Source organism: Canis lupus, chromosome 35 (genome assembly GCF_011100685.1).
Source record: "Canis lupus familiaris isolate Mischka breed German Shepherd chromosome 35, alternate assembly UU_Cfam_GSD_1.0, whole genome shotgun sequence".
NCBI lineage: Eukaryota > Metazoa > Chordata > Mammalia > Carnivora > Canidae > Canis > Canis lupus.
In genome coordinates, this window is record NC_049256.1 from 14,013,267 (window position 1) to 14,040,256 (window position 26,990).

General features: G+C 49.9%; 1 protein-coding gene and 1 long non-coding RNA gene across 11 annotated transcripts in view; one reads left to right on the plus strand and one right to left on the minus strand.

Annotated features, from left to right (window-relative positions):
- PHACTR1 (phosphatase and actin regulator 1) overlaps positions 1-26,990 on the plus strand; it is a 555,031-nt gene that overhangs the window by 521,757 nt on the left and 6,284 nt on the right. For all 9 annotated transcript variants that reach the window (XM_038584180.1, XM_038584181.1, XM_038584182.1 and 6 more), the window contains 3 exons: positions 18,198-18,253; positions 22,953-23,014; positions 26,758-26,899. In XM_038584180.1, the coding sequence (XP_038440108.1) occupies positions 18,198-18,253; positions 22,953-23,014; positions 26,758-26,895 (256 nt within the window). In that variant the 3' untranslated portion in view covers positions 26,896-26,899. The remainder of the gene's footprint in view (positions 1-18,197; positions 18,254-22,952; positions 23,015-26,757; positions 26,900-26,990) is intronic.
- Positions 7,183-20,891, minus strand: LOC111094005. 2 transcript variants are annotated; one of them, XR_005384340.1, is made up of 3 exons: positions 20,356-20,889; positions 12,292-12,688; positions 7,183-8,465 (listed from the first exon to the last, which is right to left on the minus strand). It is a non-coding gene; the product is annotated as an uncharacterized LOC111094005 (long non-coding RNA). The 2 variants fall into 2 exon arrangements; XR_005384341.1 differs by lacking the exon at positions 7,183-8,465 and adding an exon at positions 10,524-11,797 and having other exon boundaries at positions 20,356-20,891.

Consider the following 26,990-nt stretch of genomic DNA (forward strand, 5'->3'; position numbering starts at 1 on the left):
TTTTTTTTCCCTTAAAATATTCTCAAAAGAATAGGGGTAGACAAGGATGATATAAATATTGAATAATCCAAATGCTTGATTCAGAAACCAACACGTTAACCGGAGCAAGTTTAACTCAAGGTGTCGAACCACTTTTCCTGCGATATATTCTTTTCTTCACCTACAATCTTTTGATCCCCTTCTAAACCAGAACAGATAAGGATGTGTCATTTCTACCACACTGTTATCCCGGAAAAGATCTCTCAGAACCATTTGTGAACTTACCAGGAGGCAATAAATAAGCGGAGTTAAGTCATCTTGAGAAGCAAAGTATCTTTCTTTCAATCTTTTGGTTCTACCTCAAAATCTGGCCTTGTGCTTCCAAATTGGCTTATTTTTTTTTTCTTTCTCTCTGAGCTTTGTGCCTGTATCTCAAGGAGACTGAATTTCTTCCCCTGCTTGACAGTAGCATCATCTGAATCTGAAAAAGTAATAGAATTAGAGCACTTTAGAGGCCCCGTGGGCACTCCTATCACTGCCTAGAATACCTGTAATTTCATAGATAAGGGAACTGAGCTCAAAAGAAATTAAGCTGCTAAGTTCACGTCATTACTTGGCTACACTAGGATTTGAAACCACTTTCCCTGCCCCTAATCGGTGCTAAAAAATTAATACACCTGCAACTAATATCACACTGCATGTTAACTAACTGGGATTTAAATAAAAACTGTAAAAAAAAATGATATCCCTCAGAAAAGGGAGAAATGTATTCACTTCTCGCTGGAAGAAACAGGCCAGTGATTTGATTCAAAGTCTGACGAGTCATACTCTTATTTTTCTCAATTCGTGTCTGAGAGAAAAGGCCTTAAAACAGAGGTTTTGAATTAAATCTTTGAGGAACATTTTCAGTCATCAGAAGGCCCATGAGAAAGGAGACCTTGTCTTCTCACATAGGTGGGTTCTTCCAGGGGCACTGTTTCCCTCCTCGATCCTGCTTAGTGAGCTAAACATTTAAATCATGCCCAAGCAAGAGCTGTTTTCGCATTTTACTAATTCATAGTTAATCTCAGCTCAGAAAGTCTCATTAATAATTTTGAAGACTTGAGCGGGTTCTTTGGAAGATTCAGTGGCTGGTGCCTTGCTTGGAGTTTGCCTATTGTGATAGTGGTCAGTCAAATGAATGAAGCTCTAATGGTTTATCCTGAAGATTTTTTTTGTTTGTTTGTTTGTTTTTTTTGTTCCTTGTTTCAATGGTGGAGTTGGCCTCTCCAGTCTCCAGAATAATTTCCTTTTTTTTTTTTAAAGATTTTATTTATGTATTCATGAGAGAGAGAGAGAGAGAGAGGCAGAGACACAGGCAGAGGGAGAAGCAGATTCCATGCAGGGAGCCCTACGTGGGACTCCATCCTGGATCTCCAGGATCACGCCCTGGGCCGAAGGCAGGCGCTTAACCCCTGAGCCACCCAGGGATCCCTCCAGAATAATTTCCATGGGATCCCATGCTTTTTCTCCCTCGCCCACCAAAACTGGCTTCAGGTTTGATTAAATGTGATTTTTCTGCAGCTTCTATAGAGAGCTGGCACTCGGCTCTGAATACTTAAATAGCAGGATTGGATTACGGTTGAGAAGTGCGTGGTGCAGTTGCTTTTCATGTGTCCCCGCACATCTTCGCTTACTGGCAAAATACCTCAGATCACATGCAAAATGCTAATAAGAGTAATTCATTTTATTTATCTTCATTATGTTCATTTCACTCTTCTTGATGACAATGCAAAGATTTTTATAACAGCCTCGAAAATTGCATATATGCTCACTAAATAGAATATAAACAGGAAAAATTATCCAAAGATACAAACCCTGGAAAATCGCTTTTCCCTCTGATTCTGAAGGCAATTCCTTTGAAATATAAGTGAATACGCTTCTATTTTAGGAAGTGTGATCATGAAAATTTTATGTTCTTGGCCCATCAAATCATTAAAACAAGAGTTCTTCAAAACGAGAAACCTTGTTAGTTCCTTTGGGGGAAAAAAAAAAGTAGGCAGACAGATAAATAGTGCGTGCTGCCCGGTAGTCAGTACGTTGCAAAGAGTTTTAGCCTCTTTTTGACTTATGATTTTCCTCATTTTGTTTATCTTCATATTGTAACTTACTAAGCTCCCTCTTAAAAGATGCTAAGATAGGGGATCCCTGGGTGGCTCAGCAGTTTAGCACCCGCCTTTGGCCCTGGGTGTGATCCTGAGGTCCTGGGATCGAGTCCTGCGTCGGGGTCCCTGCATGGGGCCTGCTTCTCCCTCTGCCTGTGTCTCTGCCTCTCTCTCTCTCTCTCTCTCTGTGTCTCTCATGGATAAATAAATAAAATCTTTAAAAAAAATGCTAAGATAGGCGATGGCATCTACTGTGTGTTAATGACACAGTTAATGACACAGGAGCTGCCCCCCCTGAATTGACTGAGCCAATGAACCTGCCACCTGCATGTTGGGAAGCGTGGCCCCCATCCCACACAAGGGAAGCCCTCGGCCCACCCTCCTTCTGTGGCTTGGGGCTGCCTTCGTACTTCTGGAAGCTGAGTGGGTGGCTTCTGCTCAGAGCCTGCGGTGCCCGTCCAGCTCCGCCCTGGAGCACCTCCCCAGCTCATCCCAGCTTCTCGGCTCTCTGTCCAGTAGCCCTCTCTCTTCACGGTCCTTAATGACCAAAGTCATTTGGGACCACAGCCTGTGAAATCTGATTCTCAGTCAGCAAGCAGTGTGACCAGGATACGCTCAGGCATTTGCCACAAAGGGACTATAAATCCATATGGTTTAGTCCAGGCAAAAACAAAATAAGCCTGTTCTTTTTTTTTTTTTTTTTTTCTTTTTAAGCCTACATGTAATCTCAGATTCAACCTACTTAAGAAATTAGTGAAAAATTGTCAGAAATGTATATCATGTGTTACATGATATCTGTTTAATAATTTATTAATGATAGAAGGCTGGGGTATGTGTAAAACTGTGTGGAACATTTTCTCTTTTTTTAAGCATTATTTTTTATTTTTTGAGAGGTGGGTGATGGGGGCCGTGGCAGAGAGCATCTCAAGGAGACTCCCCACTGAGCACAGAGTCCGACGCTAGCAGACCAGGATCTCATGACCCTGAGATCATGATCTGAGCTGAAACCAAGAGTCAGACACCTAACCGACTGAGCCACCCCAGTGCTCCTATATGGAATATTTTCTTAAACATTAATCATTTCCATAAAAGTTTTCAAAAGGCCTGTTTGATAGCAAACTTGATTCGAAAGTGTATTCTGATCTCCTTTACGTACGTCACAGTTATCCTCCTGTTGAGCTGATAACAGCTTCCTGAGGTCATGGACCCTGTGAGGAGGACGGAATCTTCCTGTAAGGCCCATGAATAGGTGGGGCAAAGAATCCTACTGAGGGAAGCATGCCTTTAGCTGCCACAAGTGGAAGAACTCACAGCCACGCCACCACAGCTCAGCTCCAACCGTGGAGCCACCAAGGCTAACCCCCATGTGGGCCAAAGTTTGCGAAGAGGACAGGAGTCCGGAAGCCACAGTGGTGGATGAGAGCTTAGCGTGGAGACAGTTGGCATAAAAAAATACCGTGTGGCTATCCAAGTAATGGGCCATGTAAGGAAAGGTGGCACATAGGAGATGTGACATCTTCCAGATATTTTATTTGTTTAAAGATTTATTTATTTGTTTGAGAGAGAGGGTGGAGAGAGGGGCAGAGGGAGAGAAAAAATCTCAAGCAGACTCCCCACTGAGTGCAGAACCTGACTCCGGATCCCAGGACCCTGAGATCATGACCTGAGCCAAAACCAAGAGTCAGATGCTTAACCAGCTGCACACCACCCAGGCACCCGCAGACACTGCTTTGTAGTGATTGATGGTGGTGAGGAAGACAAGAGGACTGTGCTCAGTTTCTCAGTCTGACATGTTGGGGGACCCAACATATTGCCTCTTTCTTATCAGGTCATGAGCTACACAGCACATGACTATAGAAGCCCCCCACTTCCATTTTGCATTGAGGAACCAAAATAATTCACAGTGAGTAAACTGCAGCAGGGCCTCCAGTTCTACTCCACTGGTTGATCTGCCAGGACAGAGTCCAGCTCAGGTGACACCTGTGGCAGAGGCCACAGACCACAGCCTGGGGGCCAGATCTGGCCCGTTTGTACATCCATCCAGCTTTGGTGGCGCACTGTGGCTATGCTCATGTTGTGACAACAGACTAGAGGAGTAGTGACAGAGACCACCCGGTCCACCAAAGTCAACGTGCTTACTATTTGGCCTTTTTCTTTGAAGAAGAAACAGATGACACGTTTAAGGATCTAGACTGAGGACACTCAGAGAAGGTGGCCTTGCCTCTTGCAGTATTGACAGTGGATCCATTTAGGAAGTGCATACGCTTAAAATATCCCCGTCACAGGGAGAAATTTTCTCTTCACGCCAAGACGTTTTCCTCTGTGCTAATTTCTCTAATCAGAATAATTGCATTTGCTTTTACTTATGTGTCCAAATGTGAAGCACCATATTGTTTTACAAATTATACTGGGCATACAGTCGATTCTTTTAAATTCGATTTATTACCTGAGCAATTAGGAAAGCTGTTTTCAAGGACAACCAGGTACCATCAGAAGCAGCACAGCTGAGCTGCTGGCCAGCAGAAGAGGGACTGACTGTACAGGCAGATGAGAGAGGGAATACAGTTTGGTTTTTTTTTTAGAGGTTTTATTTATTTATTTGAGAGAGAGAGAGAGAGAGAGAGAATGAGCCCGGGAAGCAGCAGGCAGAGGGAGAGGGAGAAGCAGATTCTCCACTAAGCAGGGAGCCCAACATGGGGCTCGATCCCAGGACCCTGAGATCATGACCTGAACTGAAAGCAGATGCTTCACCGACTGAGCCACCCAGGCATCCCGAGAGGGAATCCATTTAGCAGAAGATGTGTGTTGTCCTCAAGAAGGAAGGCCACACGCCATGCCAGGCAGGCCCAGCTGGGAAAGGAGTATGAGGAAGAGTGATGAGCATGTTCTTGTTTTTGCTGCTGGAGCTGGATTCAGGCCCCAGGAATAGATATGAAAGTGCGAGGAAGAGGGACACAAGGAGGCAAAGTCCAGGCCTGAGCCTGAAGCTCCACACTCAGGACGCTCAGGACGGGTGATCCAGATGACACCTAACCCAAGCACCACACAGATGGGAAGAGAGGTTGTGGTGGCAGTTCCAGCAACTCACAGAACCGCAGATGTGTGGGATGTGTATAAAGTTGAGGTGACCAGAGCCTAACAGAACGTCTGTACAACACTTACTGCATGAGGAAAACGCGTGCTTTACACTCACACGTGTGCGCCCACATCAGGAGAACCCGTCTCCTGACTAGAGAAGTGAGCTGCTGAGAAGGGCCTGGAGCTTTGCTGTGGTTGGTGGTTTCCCATCCCTTTCCTGCCGTGAATGCCCAGAAGGAAGCCTTCCAGGGCTTTGAGAGGCTGAGCCTTCCTAGTGGTCGGTTGGGACTCTGCCTCCAGACAAGACCAGCCTCACAATTTCCTCTGATTAAAACATGGCGGTCATGAGGTGCCTGGGTGGCTCAGTTGCTTGAGCGTCAGACCTGAATTGGGCTCAGGTCATGGTCTCAGGGTCGTGAGATCGAGTCCTGTGTCGCCTCCACTCTGAGTGTGGAGTCTGCTTGAGATTCTGTCTCCCTCTCCCCTTGTCCCCTGTAAAGAACAAAAGACATGGTGGTCAGGATGCTCTCCCTGGGGTAGGAGACTGCTCCTGACGGAATGTTCCACAATCAGCCATTTCCCTCAGGATGAGGGTGGGTGTTTCTCTGACACCTTGGGAGCTGGTGTTGCTGGCAGTCCCATGGGGGACATTACAGTCATGGCCCAAGGGCCACTCATGGATTCTGCCCAGTTTCCCTGGGCTCCTACTGGGGCCTTGCAACCCTGAGACACTGACTGCTCATGCATTGATGCCACGGTCCCCTGTGATTTCCTCCAGCATCACACATCGAAGTGCACATGTGGGAGAGAGGGGGGCTGTGTGAGGTAGGTGCTATGTACCTCACATGACCAGATCGTCAGGACATAGAGCAGAAGAGCATAAGGGAGGGAAGAGAACTTGGACCCTCATTCACCAGGCTGGGAGCTAAGAGTCTCTTAGTGGATATGTGCTATGAGTTCAGTCAGTTTGGGGGGAATATATTTAAGGGGTAAGGGAACAATCTCTTCTCCTAAGGGATTTCCCAAAGCATTGGGTAGATACGGCCAAGAAAGTCTCAAGAAATCATTTCTGTTAGTTTCCTGTATAATCAAGGCAAAATCTATTCAGAGGGTCCCTATCACTTCATTTTCCCGTGGTTATTCCTCTTTCCCTTCCCCAGATAAATAGATCCTTTCCCAGACAGATAAACACATCCCATTCACCTTTCCTGATTCTTTTCCTATTAAAAAGATTTCCAAAGAATACAAGCTTGCAAATCCAGACTACTTAGACATTCCTAAAGTCCACCATGCTGCCAGGAAGAAAAAGTATGTGTGGGGAGGGGGTTGGGTTGGGGGAGACGATCTGGCCTTTTTTGGTACATTACCTACGTGGAGAGACAGATCCTCAGGAAAGTGCTTACAGTTTAATGAGGGTAACAACATTCAGTCCCCTTCCTTTGGACTGCAGGGCTATTGGCTTTAAAATGAAGATTTACAGGGCGCCTGAGTAGCTCAGCCGGTTGGGCATCTGTCTCTTGGTTTCAGCTCAGGTCATAATCTCAGGTTCGTGGGATTGAGCCCCGTGTCGAGCTCCCTGCTCAGCATGGAGTCTGCTTGAGGTTCTGTCTCCTTCTTCCTCTGCCCCTGCCCTTGCTCATGTTCGCACACAAGTGTGAGCTCGCTTAAGGGAGAACTGTAGGAAATTTTGCAAAATAATGTAACCGAAACCCACTCTGCATGGGCATCTGAGACTCTTCGGAGGTTTTATGTGTTCATCCCCAGGTTTCTAAACAGCATGGGATCTCATTTGAACCTGAGTGGTTATTGTTTCTAGAAATAGGGGCTCGTGGGAGGCAGCGGAAGGACATTGGCTGGAGCCCCACTGAGTGAAGAGGGGGAAGGAGGCTGGCGATTCCTGCCTCCTCTCCCAGCTCCTGCCTCACCTTGTACCCTCAGAACTCTCCCCAAGGAGTGCTGATGGCCCCGGGAGATTGGCCCATTGGGAGTGAATGTGGACAAAAAAGAAAAAAAAAAAAGAGCATGAGCTGCACCTATGCTGCTGCTCCATGTCCAACTCTTCATCCTTACATGCTTTGCTTCAGAAAGGAATGATGGGTTGTGCGTGCTGTTTGAGGCCCAGCAAAGCAGAAATATTGGGGAAATCTGTGACTGTAATATTTTTTAAATGAATGGATGAATGAGTGGGTGAATAAATTAAATGTGTACTCTTACAGCATTTTAGTGTCGTCTGGGCTGTGCTCGTCGACCTGCCCATGATACTGCCCATGATAGTCGCTCAGCAGTGACACCCAGATCTTCCTCTCTTCATTGGATTCACTCTTTGTCCTTGCCCCAGTGGTCCGTGTCCATCAAAACCAACATTCTTTAAAGGACTAAGGACAGTAAGTACAGGGATACCTAGGGAAGGCTCAAAATAAGCTTCTCTGGATGCCCACAAATACCTGAAGTTCTTGCTTGAGCTTAAATCAAGTCTTTTGCTGAGATTCAGACAGTTGTGGGCATGTTTGGTGGACATGTCCTGAGCCCACTAGAGGTCAACTTTCTGGTCTCCACTAATGGATTCTGAGCATGAGCATCCATCAGTAGTCAGGTGACCGGGTATTGTCAGGTGGGTTTTCCAGCAGTGAATGCAAGAGTCCTCAGCGAAGGGGCTAAGGCATAAAAGGAGGAGAGTGTCCAATGCCATTTGATCATGGTAATGGCAGGACACATTAAAAAACACATTAAGTGGGGACCTCCAGCAATAGTTGGGATAATTTGTAAAGATTGGAGATGATGGGTTTGTGTGACATGGGGAATATTGTGTGTAAGTCATCTGAATATTTCTCTTGGCTTATTCCTCTTAGAGGACTTAGAAGTTTGAGCTTCTACCTTTAAAGAGAAACGGCACAATACCAATCTTATCAAATGACCATTAGCTGTCACTCTCTTGATGCACCAGATTTGCTGTGTGTGACAGCCAAAGCAGCCATCTCCTTCCCCTCTGGTAGTCCTCAGTGTCTCAGACCTGAATAGCTTCATCAGAAAGGAAGACCTTCCATACTATAATCTTCACATCCATCTTCCACCAGGAAACAGGGCTCACTAATTACGATAACTCGAGGAGGATTTATTTGCAGCATGACTCATAACAAAGATGTGGGCAGACTTCAGAATTCTTCTCAACACACAGTTCCTGGCAGCTTCTGTCAAATGGCCAGAGTTGACAAATGAGATGAATCTCTTTGGCATTGTGATTCGTGTAGATTATTGTTGCATCTTCTGTAAGAACCGAGAAAGTGATAGACTGCTTATCTGTTATGATAAATAGTTGAAGGCTTAGCCCAATGTCTGGTATGTAACGGATGGACAGACAGAAAGACTCACTCATGCATGGATGGACAGATAGAGGGACAGATGCACAGATGGATAGACAGATAAAATTAAGCTAAAGTTGACCAGGCCTCCTTAATCACTTTAATGTGGTAGATAGAACAGTGGACATTTTTAATTCCCACATTCCTTATCTTTTGACATCACATTGTTTTAGCCTTTGTACTGATTGATTCTTCAGGTAGGGATGGCCTTGTTAAAATGAGCATATTCTTCAGGTAACTTGATTAGCTATCTTAATTTCTACTGTAACAATTCAAATACTCTTTCAAAGTAAAATCTTACTGATTGCTAATACTGGATTTATGCCTAATAATGCTGGTAATACTGAAACTATTCACTATGTAGGCTCTCAGATTTTTTGTTTTTAAAGATTTTTTTTAAGTCACCTCTGCATCCAGTGTGGGGTTCAAAATTAGAGCCCTAAGGTCAGGGATCCCTGGGTGGCTCAGCAGTTTGGCACCTGACATTGGCTCAGGGCGTGATCCTGGAGTCCCAGGGTCGAGTCCCACATCAGGCTCCTTGCATGGAGCCTGCTTCTCCCTCTGCCTGTGTCTCTGCCTCTCTCTCTCTCAAATAAATAAATAAATAAATAAATAAATAAATAAATAAATAAATAAATAAAAAGAACCCTGAGGTCAGGAGTCACACGCTCTACCAAGTGAGTCAGCCAAGGCAACTCCAGGCTCTCACTTTTCATACCGCTTTGGTTTTTATTAAATGGGCTTAACGCATAGCAAAACAGCTGGTCCCCTTGTCATTTCCATACTGATTTCAACTCCACATATTTCAGTGTTTTCTCTGGCTTTTACCTCCCAGTACCTGAGCTTGGTCATAGGGCCTCACATTGGGGCCACAGCCTCCAATGGACAAAGCCAAAAACATGTCTTTCTTAAGAGTAACCTGTTTATCTATTTGAAGTCAGAGACTTTTCTTCAAGGTACCCAAAATAAAATGTCATGCCTTCTCCTTCCTTTAAAAGGGATTTTTATCTCTCATCCCCATTCAGGCCTCTCAGCGCTCCTGGGCGGCACGTAGGCCTAGCTAGTGGTTACAGCCACCTGCCGGACACCAGAACTGGGCACGGAGGTCCAGCAGCATAACATGCCCAGGCGACCTCCTGGTTAACGGGGGAGGCAGGCCAGGAGTCAGGCTCTGGACTCCAACCCGTTTTCCCCTCTCTGGGCTCTTTCCCATGCTGTAAGCAAGCTATTTGGGAGGAGAATGAGGAGGAGGAAGAAAATTGAAAGCTATTGCCTGGAAAGAGGTGGGTGCATAAATCGATAATTGTAAGACTTGTTCCGCCTGGCAGGGAGGAAGGGTAGCAGGGCACAGGCCTGAAGTATAAAAGCCAAACTGCCGTTCACTCTTCCCAGAGGAACCTCTTCAGGGGCAGAGGCCAGGACTGGGTTCTGGGCTCCACTCCATGGGCTGAAGTGTTCCTTGTTAATCGAATCATCAGAGGTCTGCAGAGCCCCTCCTGGGTGCCAGGCCCCGTACTAAGTCTAGGAGCTCAGAGGTAAATAAGACATAATGTGCCTGTGGAGGATTCCCGGTCTAGTTGAGAGGATGGTCACGTCAGTGGGTAGTGCGGGTGTCTTGGGCGAGGCTGAGATCCCGATGAGGGCGCCCAGCAGGGGGAGCTACGAGCTCTGCTGATGGAATCAGAGGCGCCCCTGCCACTTCTCCAGGCCCTGGATGTGCACCCGGTTATCTCAGGATGTGCACCTCGGAACCGGGGGTGAAGGTACGGGGGCCTTCCACTCACACCACTGGACACGGGGGGAGTGAGTGTGAGCTCGGATTTCGTGCAGTGTCACCCCTCTCATCTTAGTTTTGAGATCCAGATTGAGTTCCAGGTGTCAGCAGAGTGGAACGGGCTGGCTGTGGCCTCCGTGCCCTCCCTCTGCCCCCACTCCCTCCCCCCTCTCCTTCCGTGCACCAGAGTTCTAAGGCAACCCACTGCCGGCCCATGGCAACTCTCCATGCCACGGAAGGTGGGGAGGCCGAGGCTGGGGAGAAGGCCAGCTCCCCCGAGGCCCCCCGCCTGTCGGGTGGCCGACTCAGGCTGGGCATGGCACACGGGGTGCTGCTTCTGAAGCCACCCCCAGGACAGGGCACCCCTGGGGCTCTTGCTATGCATACAGCCTGCAAGCACCCCAAGCTAAGGGTGCAGAGAAGCTGGGAGAGTGCTGACTCTCGAACCAGGGGACTCGAACGAGCTTCCGGAAGTAGCCGTTCATCAGAGGTGCCACACGGTAGAGAAGGGTCAGGTACGATGAGGGCTCTGGAAAGGCCACCGGATTTGGCAGTTCCGTCCTCAGTGACCTTGGCCAGAGCTGATCCCTGATGCTGGAAGAGCAAGGTTTGAGAACCGGTCATTGGCTCACGGTGGCGTGCTCCAGTTAGCAGACTGCAGAGCCCATGGTGAGCCAGTGAGGATGTTCCTCATCCAGAAAGTACTGAAAATTTCATATGTCAGCAGAGCAGGAGAGCCCGTGCAAGAGGCCCTTCCTGCGGGGCCCCTGCAGCCGCCCAGGTCTGTGGTCATGAAGCAACCCTGGTGGGGTGAGGGCGCCAGGTGGCCCCGTGTTGCAGGGCTCGAGCCCCCGGGTCCAGTGGACAAGCCAGGTGATCACAAGAAATAGGTCCAGTAGGACGAGCACCGGCGTACAGGAGACACAGGACTGTTGTCCCACACCGTGGAGGCACCGTCACCAAAAGGTTAGTGACCAGAGGAAGTGATGTTTCAGGCTGATGCTGTGAGTTTGAGGACTATTACCAGTTAGCCCAACAAAGAAGAAGAAAAAGGCATGCAAATCGAGAAGAAACCAGAAAGACACATTATGTCTAAAGGACAGAGTAGGAGTGGGGAGATTCTTGGCAAGCATCCAGATCACAAAGACTCTTATAGGACACTGGGTGTTTGAAGCCACCCCACCCCCCAAAGGTCCCGGGTGGATGTGCATAGTTTTCAAGCAGGGAGGGATGTGGTCAGGTTTCCCCTTAGAAAGGGCATCCTGTCGGGTGGAGGAGGACCCAAGAGGCATGGGCTGCAGCAGCCAGGAGAGATGCTCAGGCCTGCTTTCCTGAGGAGGCTGTGCTGGGCTGGAATGGGGGACGGTTTGGACCTGATGGTGGATTGGTTGTCGAGGGTAAAGCAGCCCAACGACGATTCCCAGTTTCCTGGGCTTGGACAGCTCAAGGGGATGCAGACCTGTCTGGGTAGAAGGGAAAGATGGATTCAATCATCGAGGACCTCCTGAGTCCGACAGCTTGTAGGAGTATATATTGGAAAAGGAATCTGCAACTCAAAACTAAGACGAGAGGTAGAGATTTTAGAGTCATCGGGATATCAGATATGAACTAAAGTTGTGACTGGGGGTTAGGATCCTCCCAGGGGCTTGTGTGGCATAAGAACTGGTAGGATCCGGGCTGAAGAATGACTAAAAGCACCTATTTTGTTCTCCGTGGTCTCCTAGGACCTGGGGATGTAGCAGTGACCAAAGCCAGACAGAAACGCCCAGCCCACACATAACCGATACATCCTCTGGAAAGATTCCCAAGGAGGGGCTGGAACTCACTGTGTCTCCCTCCCTGGCCCCACCATGCCTGTCTTCACTCATTCCATCTCCCACCCGGGGCAGCAATTGGGAAACCCGTCTCCTTCCCCCTTAGGAGAGAGGACGAGTCCTTCCCATTTTTCTCTTCCCACCTGTCTGGAAGGGCTGTTCCCTCCTCCTGGGGCCGAGATGCAGAAGAGCAAAGGTAACCCTGCTTTGCCTTTTCCTGAGATGCAGATACAGCTTCAGAGATCCAAACTTTAAAATCCGGGCGCTCAGAACAAGCAGCAGTTGCAAACGCTAATGAAATCCGTGACCTTGGCAGTTCTGACGCCAGCAGAAGGCTCATTAGCTCCTTGCGGCAGAACAAATCCTTGTCAGCATCAGGAGTCAGACCTGCAAAGGTTTTGTCACCACGTCTCTGGGGGAGAGAGCCTCCCCTGCTCTGCATATTGTTTTAAGCATCTTGCCACTACATTCTCTCTCGGTCTCCTTTTTCCAAGGCCAAAACCAAAGTGCCATTTGCTTCAGGTTTGTTTTTCATGGTCCCTGCATGAGAAAAGAAGAGCCTCGGTTTGTTTCCTTGTTTCTTGCTGTCACCAGCATAGAGTTGTTCCAACTGATACTACACAAAATCCATGTCTAACTTCTGCAAGAACCTAGACGGCTCCCAGGTGGCGATGGATGGCGCGTGGCATTTAAATAAGAACTCACTGATTTTTCACTGCCAATGCAGGTCATTTAGCAGTGGTCCATGTAAGGAAGAAATCGTTTTGGAGTGACAACAACTTTGCAGCTCAGAGATACCTTATAAACCAGGGCCACATATATAAATAGAAGCTATTTACATAGATCACTTGAGAGCACGTTAAAACTTCCACTTTCCGATCATTCATTTTATAGAAAAGTTTAACTCCCAAGAACGTTTCCCATATACATGGTCATGTCTAAATATAGAGTCGGGAACCACTTTTTAAATGTAATTGTGAGTTTAAATCCGATATAGTTACTTGAACGTACCCTCAAGGCAGGGGTAAGAGATACAATACATTCAGAAAGCACCTCTGTCTTTATTCCTGGAGTTAAGGCCGCTCCTTGGGATTATTCATAAAACTGACCACTATTCATTAATAGAGTAATTGTGCTCTGCTATCCGGCTTTCTAGTAACCAGTATTTCTGTACAAGGTAGATCTGGAAAGGAGCCCAGCAGAAGGCTGCTTTACTTGGACCATGTCAGGCTGCCCTGGGTCCTTCCCTGAAGGACCACTGGCCGCTAGAATTCTGAAGCTAGAGCTTTAGGCCTTCGGTTTATGAATTTGGCTCTGTCCAAAGACCAACCGGTCAAGGACAGGTAATATTTTAAGCTGATATAAGTCATCCTTGTAATAGACTGACTTAACTTGTGTTCTAGTAAGTGAAGGCCATCAGTTGGGAACTCTTCATTAATTCCAATACAAGCATAGACACCTACGTACAACACCTACACACAAGCCATCCTGCTTGCCCTGTCTTGGTAAAGAGCCATCCCTCCATTTGAGAAGGAAGGCCTCTGTGTCCCTGGACAACCCCACCCCCCACCCCCAACCTCCTCGGGATTCCACACCGTCAACCGAGCCTCCTCCCTCCTTACGTAGTGTCTCGACAGGACCACCTCATCTGGATTCTTTCCATTAAACACATCCAGTCTTGTCCCAGTAAAAAGTGTAAACCTCACCAGAGCCCACTTCACCTGCAACTCTCTCGTCCAGCCAGGCTTTGGGAAGAATCATCTCTCCTTGTCCATCTTCCCACCTCTGTTCTCAAGCCCCTTCATCCTGGCTTCCAGTCCCTGCACCCCCTGAAAGAACTCTAGATGAGGTTGCTAACAGCCCACCTGGTCCTGGACCCCATGGGCAGTTTGCCAGGCTCACCTGACCCCTCAGCAGCACTCGGCACCCGTTCGTTGTTGGTTGTGCCCATCTTGCCACCTCGCTTCCAGGATGTGCTATGTTTTCACCTGCCCTCACGGCCTGCCCTCCTCTAGCTCCCAGGAGGGTCATTATGCTCAGTCTGAGTGGTAAATAGTGAGCTTCTGTGAGGTTCCAGCCTCAGTCCTCTTGCCTCCTCAGGCTGTGCTCCATCATACTCCTGGCTTCAGATATTCTCCATATTGCAGACCAGCTCCAGATTTCTTTTGGTTTTATTTAAATTCAATTAATTAACATATAATGTATTATTAGTTTCAGAGGTAGAGGTCAGTGATTCATCAGTTGTATGTGTAACACCCAATGCTCATCACAGCACATGCTGTCCTTAATGCCAGTCACCCAGTTACCTCGTCTCCCCACCCACCTCCCCTTCAGCCACCCTCAGTTTGTTGCCTATGATTAAGAGACTCTTATGGTTTGTCTCCATCTCGATTTCATCTTCTTTTATTTTTCCCTCTCTTCCCCTATGATCCTTTGTTTCATTTCTTTTTTTTTTTTTTTAAGATTTTATTTATTTATTCATGAAAGACAGAGAGAGGCAGAGACACAGGCAGAGGGAGAAGCAGGCTCCATGCAGGGAGCCCGACGCGGGACTTGATCCCGGTCTCCAGGATCTCGCCCTGGGCTGAAGGCGGCACCAAACCTCTGAGCACCCAGGCTGCCCTGTTTTGTTCCTGATTGACTTATTTGCTTAGCATAATATTCTCTAGTTTCATCCACATCATTGCAAATGGTGACATTTCTTTTTTTTTTTTTTTTTTGATGGCTGAGTAGTAGTCCACTGTATATCTATACCACATCTTCTTTATCCTTTCATCTGCTGATGGACATCTGGACTCTTTCAATAGTTTCAGCCCCAGATTTCTCTCAATGGCCTCGACCTCTCCACTGAGGTCTCCACTGAGCCCCATGCATGCACCTGCCTACCTGACCTCTCCACTTGGATGTTACAAAAGCATTCTGACTCAACAATCCAAACTCAAACTCATGGTTCCCTTCCACCCTTACCATCCTCCAAAATACCCTGCTGCTCTTCCCTCGTTCCCATCTCAGTGAATTGTTTTACCATCCATCCAGTCGTGTAAGCCGTGAAACCTCAGACAGACAGACAGATCTTATGTATCCCTGCTCCTCCCGCCTCTGTCCATCTACACCGCATCTCCACGGTCTGTCTGCTTAGCTTCCTAAGAACGGGCCATGTCAGCTGCCACCGCCTGGCTCAGGTGTCCCCCCTCCCTTACCAGCTGCACAGGAGCCTCCTGTGGCTTCTTCCCAAACCGTCTCTTGTCCTCTCACCGCCAATCCCTTCTCCAGACAACCACCAGGAAATCCATTGTAAATCTGAAATGTTCACTCACCCTTCCCCTCTCTGATTCTAAAATATCAACTCTTTCGTTGCCAAAATCCTGAACACAGCCCCCACGGGCCACACGGCCTGGCACCTGCCTGTTCCCCACCATCCTTCCTCCCCTGGCTGTCCACCCTCCAGCAACGTGGCTCCCTCTGCCCTTCACATCGGGGCACAGTGTCACTTCTGCTGGGGACCCTCTCCTGACCCAATTGGGTCAGAATCCCCGTGCACGTGCCTCCTGTCGGAAGCCTTTTACTACAGATACGTGGCCTACTTACTTCCATGACTACCTGGTGAATGATTGCCTCCCCCGGAGGCAGGACCTTGACCTGCTTGTCCTGACCTGGTGCCCCTAACACAGAACCTGGCACAGAGCTGGCCTCTAACAAATAATTTGTGAAATGAATAAATGGGTTTATTTATTTTTATTATACATTTTCTTTTTTCTTTTTTTTCTTTCTTTCTTTCTATCCTTATTTCTATCCCTCCCTCCCCAGCTCACTTGCAGTAAAACAGTCCTCATTCAGATGTGGCTAAGTACATAGCATATGTTTCTAAAAACCATGCCTTAGGCAATTAAATTACTATTTATTATTCACAGCGGAGTCCCACACCTTGTCCACGAGAAAGCAGGTTCTGAGCAGAGCGAGAACGAGAACCCAGATCCCCTAACTCCTGAGCTGTTTAGTGCTTTGTCATCACGATGCCCCAGTATCATTTCCCTACCCAGTCTCATCTTCAAAGCCAAAACGACTGATCGCCGCCCGTGTCCTTCGGGAGAGCTTTGCTGCGTTTTATAGCCGTGATCGGCCTCAATGTTCTTAGACCTTTTCAAGAGAAATGACACCTCAACAGAGGGCCTCATTTGAAAGCGTGTGTCTTTGACTCCGAGGCCTCCTAGCTAATGCAATTTGTCCTGCTTAGAGCTCAGTCACTTATTGTTTTGTCCCCTCCAAACATGACCCATAAGGAAAAGCAAAAATGAAAAAGCCAGCACAGAGCCAGGCAGTGGGTCCGGGGAGAGAATCGGTGGGGTTCTCAGCACAAGCCAGTGGGGGAACTTTCTGCAGATGCTTCTGGCCATAAGGCTTCTGGGATGCAAGCTTGCATCCGGAGCTTCAATCACTTTGAAACCTACTGACCTAAAGCCCTGGCTTCACCCAGAGCCTGGGTTCCACCAAGTGGTCCCATAAAGCCACCTGCACATCCCTCCAGACAAAGCAAGCGTTCTGGGGTAAGATAAATGGAAAGGTGAGACAGGGCCTCCGAGAAGCTCAGTCTGAGTGTGGTCCTCATTCCAGACCAATGACATGGTTTCCTCCCCAGGTCCGCGAGTGCTATTTTCGGAAAGGCTTAGAGATTGTGGAATCCCAATTTAGAGCCTCCAGTATTGCAAATTTCCAAAATATACAGCTGGCCCAGATCAGTGGGAAGCAACGGTGTCTTCATGGGACATTTGGGAGGGAACGTAACTAATGAACATGAAAACGTTCTTATAAACTGAAAAACGCTTCAGATTACAATTTCTAGCCATTTCCAGGGTGCTAAGGAGTTTACAGAGCAGTATCTGACCCCAAATCCTTTCTGTAGCATCAAAGCCTGTGCCCTCCCTACTAGAGCATCTATGGTGATGACATGGGGGGGGCGGGTCTCACAGAGTCCAGGGCAATGAGGAGGATGACAGGTGACAAATTGCATTGAATTTAAACTGCTTGCACTTGGTAACTCCACGGACGATGTTTTCACGCCGGGTCTCTCTTGAGATTCCACGGTGTGGACGCCTTGCCAGCCGGAGACGCTGGTGGCCGATGCTGGGATTGGGGGCACAGCCTGTGCTGCCAGGAGAGCACCCACTTCCCACCCACCCCGCCGGGCTCCTTCTCATCTCACACACACCTCCTCCGGGGGGTGAAGCAGGCTGCTCAACTTTGGGGGGAGTCTTGAGATAACTGCCCAGAGCTTCAAAAAATGCAGGCATCTCCGTGAATACCGCGGTGCACGGTTTGTGTTGCTCATTCCTAGAACTTTTTGCACCACCGCGTGCCCGGCCCACGGGCCACCGACTTCTATCCGGACGCGGGGGCCGCTGCTGGCTGTCCCCGCCCGCCACTGTTGCATCCTGGCAAGTTCACGGCCCTGCTGTGATGCTGCACTCGGTAGGGCTCAGTTACGGTGCCGGTGCCGGCAGCAGGAGTGGCAACAGGAGTGTCGCTGCTGTTCCCGTCCCTTCCCTGGGATGGGCGGAGACCAGAAGAAGAGCACCTATTGTTCTTCGCAGACAAGACACACTGTCTTGCATCCCCCCGGGGCCATGACCCTCTTGGTGCTCTAACTGGCTCTGCACAAACATGGCAAGAAGCGAGCTCTAGCCTAGGGGGAGGGGGTGGAGGGAGGGCAGAGGCCACGGTCCCCGAGTTAGGAGGCCACAGGAAAGAAAGGGATCTCTGTGAAGGGGAGAGTCCCGGTGGCCCCAGGCGGTGGGGGAGCAGGGCTGCGGAGGGCGGGGGCAGGGGAAGGGGCAGGGTCAGCTCCCGGACGCGCCGCCCGGTGCCTTTCCTGGGGTTGAAATTGAGGAACTGAGCCGGCGGCGTGGTGAAGGCCCGCAGCCCGGGGCCCAGGATGGGACAGCGATTGGAGCCACTCTCCTCCCTGCCTCATGTATCTACGCGGGCCGCCGAGACTAATGACCCAGGGAGGATACGATATGGTCCAAAAACTTTTCCTGGATTTTTTCCGTAGGCGGCTGAGCCAGAGGCCGACAGCAGAGGAACTGGAGCAGAGGAACATTCTAAAACGTAAGTGACTCAGCCCCTGGCCATCGCGGACGCCGAGCGGTGGCTTCGGTTCTTGCTCGGGGTGGCGGCCGCGAGGTTGCTCCCCTGTGCCCCGGGTGGCAAGGACCGCCAGGCGCTCTGATGCTTGCTGCCCCCCCCCCCAGCCTCCTGAGTTAGGGCATCCGGGTGGCCTCCCCTGGCAGAGGAGGCGGGTGCGCGTGCCCTGGCTCGTGGGACGCTCGCAGACCGCAGAACCACCTGCCCTTTCGTGGGCTGGAAAGTCGGAGAAGCTGCAACATTAGATGATTTGGAGCAGAATCAGGGGCCCCTTCAAACCAAAACTGACCTAAAAGCCACAAGTACTGTGGCTAAAATAAGGTAGACAGCCATGGGAAACTGAGGCGGCTGGCTGCTGTTGATAACCCCCCCTCCTTCCTTTGAAAATTAAATGTAAAGTCTAGGGGCGCCCGGGTGGCTCAGTCGGTTAAGCGTCTGCCTTTGGCTCAGGTCATGATCTCGGGGTCCTGGGATCAAGCCCCGTGACGGGCTCCCTGCTCAGCAGAGTCTGCTTCTCCCTCTGCCCCTGCCTCTCCTGCTGGTGCTTGCTCGCGCTTGCTCACAAATAAATAAAATCCTTTAAAATATTTTTAAAAATTAAAAAATGTGAAGTCTAGGAAAGCATTTCCAAGTGAGAATGCTTCAGGTCCACCTCTCAGGACTCGTACAACTGGCCCTTGGTAGGCCGGCCAAGTGCTCCCGCCCCAGAGAGGCTGGCCGTCGCTCTGGCTGTGGCCGCAGAACATGAACGAGCCCCTTGTTTGGCTCAGGACGCAGTCCCTGGGATGGAGAGAGGGAATCCACTGAGTGCCAACCAACAGGAAACTAAAACGTCTCAGGGACACCGGGATTCCTCCATATGGTGGGAGGTATTAATTAAAACGACAAAATCTCTCTGCCCACGTCTGCCCCCTCATTATCACTACTCTCACCAGCACTGTCCTCAAGATGCTCTCAACAAACACTATTTTTAGTTTAATTCATGACCCTTTCTCCCTACACACACGTGCACTTCTAGTTTCTTCCTAGCAAAGAGATATACATGCTACGGAGACTTTCCTAGGAATGCCGCGCCGTGTGCACGCATGTGTGCATGCGCACACACACACACACACACACACACCACATCCAACCACGTGAAACCTCAGTTTGAGTGGCTGGATATTTCCACTTAGACCAAACTAAAACGCTCTTGATCTTGCTTTTCTACTCCTCTCCACTGTGGTCTTGGGAGTTGGTCAGCTTTGAACGGTTTGCTGAGGGTGAGCTGTTGAATTTCACCTTGGGGAGGTTTTGGGGTGGGGGGTGGCCCTCTGTCCACCTCCTGTCCCCCTGCTCCAGGCCGGCTGCTGCCTCCCCAGCTTTCAGGACTGGCCTTCCTCAGTGTCGGCTGCACCTCACCTAATTCCCAGTTCTCTAGGAATGTGTGTATATGTATTTTTTCTAACCAAGAGGTGCCCTTAGCAGTTTCGAAGCTTAATATACAGTAAAATGAATGAGACCTTTTTTCTGATGATTTCCATGGTCAGGGAAGTGTTTGGCCTGTGTGGTGTCTCCCTTTCTGCCCCCATCTCTGCTACGTGATCCATCATAAGCTTTCCATGGTTGCAGAGGAAGAAAGACAGGTGTCTATTTATTCCTGAAGTGGGAAACCGGGTAAACATGCTTCCTTTCCCACCCACATACACCTCACCCACCTAACCCAGATCTGTTGTCTTCTGGAGGAATCTCAGTACAGTTTGCCTACCCGGCCAGGCTGTTTGGTGGCCTCCAACCTACTCCCAGACAAAGAGGCTACAATTCTCTGGGGGGACTGTTTGGATTTCAGAAAATAGTGCTTCTCTCAGCAGGGGCTCAGGTTTTAGAAAGAGGAGGTCTGAAGCCCCCAGCTCCCTGGGAGAGTACAGGGAGACCACGGGTCCCTCACGCTGGGCTTTTATCTCCAAAGATACTCAGATCTCAGAGGCGTCCAGTGAGCCCACGCGGCTTAGATTCAGGCGACCCACACAGCCGTCTAGACATCGTTCCCAGGGTCCCCTCCTGTTCTGATCCCTCTCCCTCCTTACCGTGTTGGAATAGCCAGGTTAGAGAACTGCCTGACCAACTTCAGACAGGCTGATCATATCAGTCCCAAAACTTTTCAGAAATGAACTTCTACTTCCTATTAACTCTTCACTTTTCCCCTGTGTTCTGGACCTTTGTTTTCCTAATATTTGGGTTTGTTATTGTTCTTGTTTTTGTAATCTGTTCTGATTCTTAAACAAGAAATGTTTCATGGTCTGAGAGAACACTCTCAAACCAGTTCTTCTGAATCTTATTTTCTGAGCTTAAGGTCATTTGAGGAAGCACATGTGTGAGGGGGCTGAGCCCTGGGGCCTGAGGTCTGCAGCCCACCTCAGCCCCACCCTGCCGACCCCCGGAGGGCAGCACTGGCTTTGTCCGGCAGCCAATGAGACACTGTGCACATTTGAGCACATAATGAGTGCACTCTGATGGTGGCAGCAGACAATGACATCACGGGCCTTTCCTAGCCTCTCTTCCCAGTCATCTAATGGGGTTGTCTTGGTACCCTCAGCCCAAGAATTCATGGCCCTGGGTTTGTAAATGGCTTTGAACTAAGGTATAGATTGCACAGGTGGTAGCTGGCGGCCCCGCCCCCTCCCGGGGGGACCTAAGAAACACACACACACACACACACACACACACACACACACACACAGGAGATGGCTTCATGCTCTGTGGTGGCTCTCAGGGAGGCTTGTAGGATAAGGAGGCCCCAGCCAGAGCCTGGGGCCAGGAAGCAGGAATGAAGAGGAGGGACCGGCCCCAAGCAGAAGATGACAAGGAGAAGAGGCCCCTTATTCTAGCAAGAAAAAAAGACCTGGGCTGTTTGTCTAATGAGTTAGGTAGCCGTGTAGTGTTGTCGCGTGTGACCAGCCCCTTAACTCCCCCGGGCTTTCACATCATCATTTACAAGCTACGGAGTGCTAGGCTAGGCCGTCTCTTGGTCTCTTGGGCCCTCATGGACCTACTATCCCATGAGCCTATACATTTTAACCAAGGGCCCTGGAGCCACCCCCTGGGGTCCTCACTATCCAGACTCGAAGTCTTGCATCCTTGGGCCACCTGCGAGTGCACTTGTCTGCAATCTCCCTTCTTCTTTCTGCCTCCCAATTTTATCTCTGATAGATTGATTCATACTAAGATGTCAATGGCTGACTAGTTTCATGAGTTTTTATCCAAGACAAACTTGCATTTTTAAAGGGAACTCTGGGAGGGAGATTAGATCTTTAAAGGAAGATCTTTTAGGAAGGAGCTCTCCTGGAGGTGGGGGGGGCGGGGGCAGGGGTGAGGAGGTTGGGGCCCTGTGGGGCATGTTGCAGTGGGGTCTTCTGGTCACCTTGGCCCACTGCAGGATGTGGGCATCCCTGGTGCCCCTTACAAGATCCTGAAACTGGCCCCGCACTCCAGGCACTCACAGAGGCCAAATTGTGCCCCTGGCGGTGTCGCTCAGGGCCTGAGGAAGTGGCCACCCACAGCATGAGTCGCCTCTGGTTGTGGTGGCTGCTGCCAGGGCCGGCAAGGAGAAGCTGGGTAGGACCCCACTCCTGGGCACAGCGGCTTCCCTTTTTTAGAGACCCGTTCTATCCTGAGATGACTGAATTGCAAGTGTGCGCTGATAAGAGGAGTCGAGTTATTGAAACCTAATTTAACGACAGTGATTTCCAAATGAGAGAGAACAAGTGCCAAGTGCCCGGGGTGTTCTAGATTCCGTGGGTGAGAAGCAGAGACCCTCTTTGATGTGGTCTGATGGGCAATGCCAGGCTTCTACCCATGCCTCCAACCCCAAGCCCGGGAGGAAGATCACCCGCTTTGCTCACTAGGAGAAATCAGCCACATTCCCTGCCCTCCAAATCTCTGCTCCATCCCCAGACCCTCTAACCTACGGCTCTTTAAACATCTGATGAGTAAGTCAGCCCACCTATTAAGCTGGGAACGCTTAGACTCCGAAGTCCTCTCTCCTGAGACACTCCCTAAAAAGTCTAAATGCAGGCAATTGTGTCCCACACCTCTGGCCTCCCACCTGTTCTGTGGACTTCTTGGAAGAGTCAAAGAATTAATGGAATCAGGGCTTACGAAAGGTGAGCGTTTTGAAGTTCCTCGTGCAGCGCACGCTGGCATTTGGCGGCAGCCGGGCCGCCTCCTGTTTCGGCGGAGTGGCAGGTGCCCCCGCAGGCCACCTTCTGTCCGGTCCTCACCGAGCGAGCGCCAGACCCGAGGCCACGTGCCCGCGAGCCCCCGTCGGGCGCTGGGGGGCCCACGGCAGAGTGGAGCGGGCCCCCGGGTCTCGTCCAGAGCAGGGAGCCTGACCTCTCTCCCCAGATGCCCGGCCCCACTGACAGCGGTTGTAGGACCTTGCAGGGCCCTTGCAGGACCCACCCCCCTTGCCTTGCACCCACTTCTCAGCCCGCCTGTCTGCCTGGGGACTCGACCGCCCCCCTCCACGTGGCCCAGGAAAGGGAGTGAGGAGGCCCGCCGGCCAGCGCACCCTCCGTGGAGACAAGGGGCGGTTGGGAGAGCACCCCGAGCGGATGGTCGCAGGATTCGCCTGCGTGCGACTCGGTTTCCCAAAATCAGGGGCATTCTTCGATGTTTCTTGCAGCTCGGAATGAACAGGAAGAACAAGAGGAGAAAAGAGAGATCAAGAGGAGGCTAACCCGCAAGGTGAGCGGCTTTGCCCTGGGGCTGGGGGGGGAGAGCGCGGGGCCCACGGGACCGGTCAGGCGCTCCCACCGTCCTGCTCCTTGGCCCCGAGAGCGAGCGGCTCTCTGGACCCCACACGGCCTCTCCCGGGGACAGTGGGCAGCTCCGTCTCATGCCCCTCAGTCCTTTCGGCGGGTCACATCGTGCTGCTTGATTTTTTTTGTGACACGCCCCCCTCCCCCACCCAAAGCAACTTAATGTCAGGTGCATCATATGTCAGTTAACCGCGAATATTTTGTTTTTTAAAAATTCACCAAATTCGCTAAAAGTTCACCTCACTGAACACTGGAAATGCATTCTCAGAATCAGCAATGCAAATATAATGCACTTATGTGCTGTGACCCCGGGAGAGGAAATCTCCCTTGCCCCCCGCCCCCCATACTATTCCTTACCTATTCACTGAGAACTCATTGACTTCATTAGGCCAAGTCCAGCGCAAATTACTGAATTAGGAAAATGCCGAAAGTACTGAACAATTTACTGAAGGTGTTGGAAAAGCAGATAAAATCTTATAAAGCCAGAATTTTTATGTATGTTTAACCCCTAAAATAGACGGGTTGGCCACGCAAAGTAGACCCAAATGGATCCAATTCTGTATGAGTGGCCTAATAACAGACTCTTATTTGAAGCTATTCTTGGATGGCGTTGACACATTTAATTAATTGATAGCACACAAAAAACAATACTACATTCTGTGTTTTTAATCAGCCTCCTACAGTGACCGTCTTGAGAGAAAGATACTCAAATCTTAGAGACAGTTAAGAGACCCATTAAAATTAATTTTTAAAGGTTTATTAATGGGTTTTTCTCCCTAGAAATATTATATGAAGGAAGAAATTCAGAGATCCTAAAACATGCCCTACAACTATTAGGGTGATGATTTGTGTTTCTTGGCACTTACTCTCACTTGGAACATCCCATACATCTGGTGACAAACCCAGTGCCCCCCCAGTTATAAGGAGTAGGACAAACAAGTGCGTGAAAGGCCAGATGATGGTGGCATCCCCCTGGACTGGCTCCTCTTCCTCCCCATTAGCTCTCCTTCCTTCCCCCCAAGAAAACTGCCTGATAATTTTTGCATCTGCCCTCCCTGGGGCTGGCATGGAGGATGAAAAATAATGACTTTAAGGAAAGGGAGAGTGCTTTTAAGGGAGAGGCTGGAAGGAGCTTTTCCATCTGGTTTTGCCGACAGAGATGTGAGCCTGCCGGTAGGTCGGGACTTCATATGGCCTCCTGGCCCTGGGCGGGTCCTTTCCCTCTGGAGCCTTGAGTACAGCAAGACCAGATGCCAGTGGTTGTGGCTGCATTTCAGTTATCTGCAGTCAGAGGTTTTCCATCTAATTTTAATGTACTAGTGAGAACAGTGGAACCCAGGAGCTGATGCAGATAGCAACAGACCAGTCTTATTCTTCAGCCAAGCTGAGACTAACTTAAAAATTATATGCTCCGTCTTTTAGGTAGGAAATGCTGGCCTCCGCTTTTCAAAAAAAAAAAAAAATGCTAGCTAGCTAAATGGATGGATGGGAAGAATGAAAGAGAGACAGAAAGATGGAGGCGAGGAGGGGACATGCACTTGGGTCAAGTTGTATTGATAGTGGGAATCGGGTCTTAAGTAGCTTACTCTTCAGTATTTGGTTGCAAATGATATTTCTGCTGTAGGTTAAAATGCAATGCTACCGACCCCTGCTCCCTACCCCTGCTGCTGGCCCACCATCCCCAGAAACCTTACTTTGGCCACAAAAATTATGTCTTCACCCTCTAAGGAGGGAGCCCAGGTTTATGTACCCCGAGGAGCCAGGAGCACAAGCCCAAGCTCCCAGGGGAGAGTCCGGAGTGGTTGGTTGGTTGGTTGGTTGGTTGGTTGGCTCCACAGCCCCCGAGACTCGCCCAGTGGAAGAAGTTGGTGCCTTCACTCCCTCCCTCCCTCAGCACACTTGGGTGCAATGCCTTGTTGATTTGCAGAGATGGTGCCTAACGTCTCCATGGAATTCAGGCATGAAAAATAGTCACTGACCTTTAGATCTAACATTTAGTTTCCTGTTCACTCCAGATTTCTGCTGTTAAGTCTATTCGTAAAATATCCAGATCATGATTTCCAGAAATAAAAACTAGAAATTCCATGTTTAACCTTTCTCTGGTCATGGTGTATTTAGAAATTAACACCATTTGTCCAACACCCCATGGTAAATCTTGCTAGTCCTAAGAAATACCAAAGGATTTCGGGTGGGAGGGGTATGGAAACAGCATATGTCTGTATGTATTTTAATGATAGTACAAAAGCTCCCTGAACTCACATTTTAGAGAATGCATTTTCGATTCAGGACGGACCCATAAAGCCTGGGACACCTATGGTTTCCTGGGACAGGCCAGCACTGCTGCCAGAAGGTCCTGTCCTAGGAAAGCTAGGGCCGTCTCAGCACAGACTGGAATCACTTAAACTCAGGGAGCCACACGTTGTCCAGGCGAGTAGGCTGGTGCCACAGCCCCTGAGGCCTCTGGTCCCCAGATCTCCCCACCACCGGCCAGGAGGGAGCGGCACGCTGCTCTGGCCCTATCTGGAACCTCACCATGCCCAGCTCCATTCTGTCCAATACCAGCCTGGCAGTCATCGAACCCTGCTTGGGGTTAGATCTAACCATCTAACCACTGTCGGCCAGCCGGCAGCAAGCTGGAGCGCTCTGGCACCAGCTGGGGGTACAGGGCAGCTGCAGGAGACAGGGTCAAAAAGCCAGGGTGGTTTGGATTCACTTGTGGGTGTTTGTTTCATGCACCTTTGCGGTGAAGATTGTATCTGACTGCGTTTTCTATTAATAGAAGTAAATACAGTCTAGGGCTTAGAGGAAAAGTTGCTTTTAAATAACATGAATAGACGGTCTCCTAAAGAAAGAGCGACAGTGTTGCTCCAGGAGAAAAACCGAGTGACAGGAAATGATAACAGAAACATCACTCTTGTGCCATTTAAGTAAAAGGCAGGGTGTTGGTGACTAGGACCCAGAGGGGGCTCCGTCCCTGTGAATTCTCCTCCTCCTCCTCCTCACACCCCTTCCCACAGACCCATCCCGTAGGCCTGTCCTCCCGCTTCCCTGGCAGAAACCAAGCCCAGCTCTACATTTGTGGACTGGCTTTTCTTTGGAACTCCCTGACCGGCAGGGTCTCCTCTGACCTCCTAACCATCCCTGCATACCCTGACTTTGCATATTGTTTGCATATACACCTTTTTTGCATCTAAGACACACACACACACACACACACACACACTTAAAATGATTTACACACCCATCCTGCAGAGCACACTCAATTTGACACATGGATGTGGACTTACAAAACCAAAATGAGACAGAAGCACAATGGAAGGTGCCTGTCACCCACGGGGAGAAGTAGCACAGGTGTGGGAAAATCCACACCCACGCAGACAGAGGAGCTGCGTGCAAGGGGACACTGCAGTGTCATGAAGAGCCGCAGGCTGTCTATCCGGAGAAACCTGTAGATAGCTCCAGGGGCAATGAAGCTCTGTCCGGAGTCCTGGCAAAAGCCCAGGTCCAGGAGTCAGAAGCCCTAGGTATCCCCCGCCCCCAGGGCCCTGCCCCCTCACTCTGTGTGTCGCATGTTGGTGCCTCTCACCTCGTCCGCCCGTAAATTCACAGACTGACCCGGCAGCCTCAACTCCTCCGGCTGACGGGGTCCGTCTCTCTCCTCCCCTGCAGCTCAGCCAAAGACCCACAGTGGAAGAACTTAGAGAAAGAAAGATCCTCATCCGTTTCAGCGACTATGTGGAGGTGGCTGATGCTCAGGACTATGACCGCAGGGCCGATAAGCCGTGGACCCGCCTCACCGCTGCCTGACAAAGTAAGCAGAGGGCCCGGGGTGGGGTGGGGGGGGGGGTAGTCCTCATGCCTCAGTTGGCCCCTATGTCACAGACAGCTGCGAAGCTGAGGTC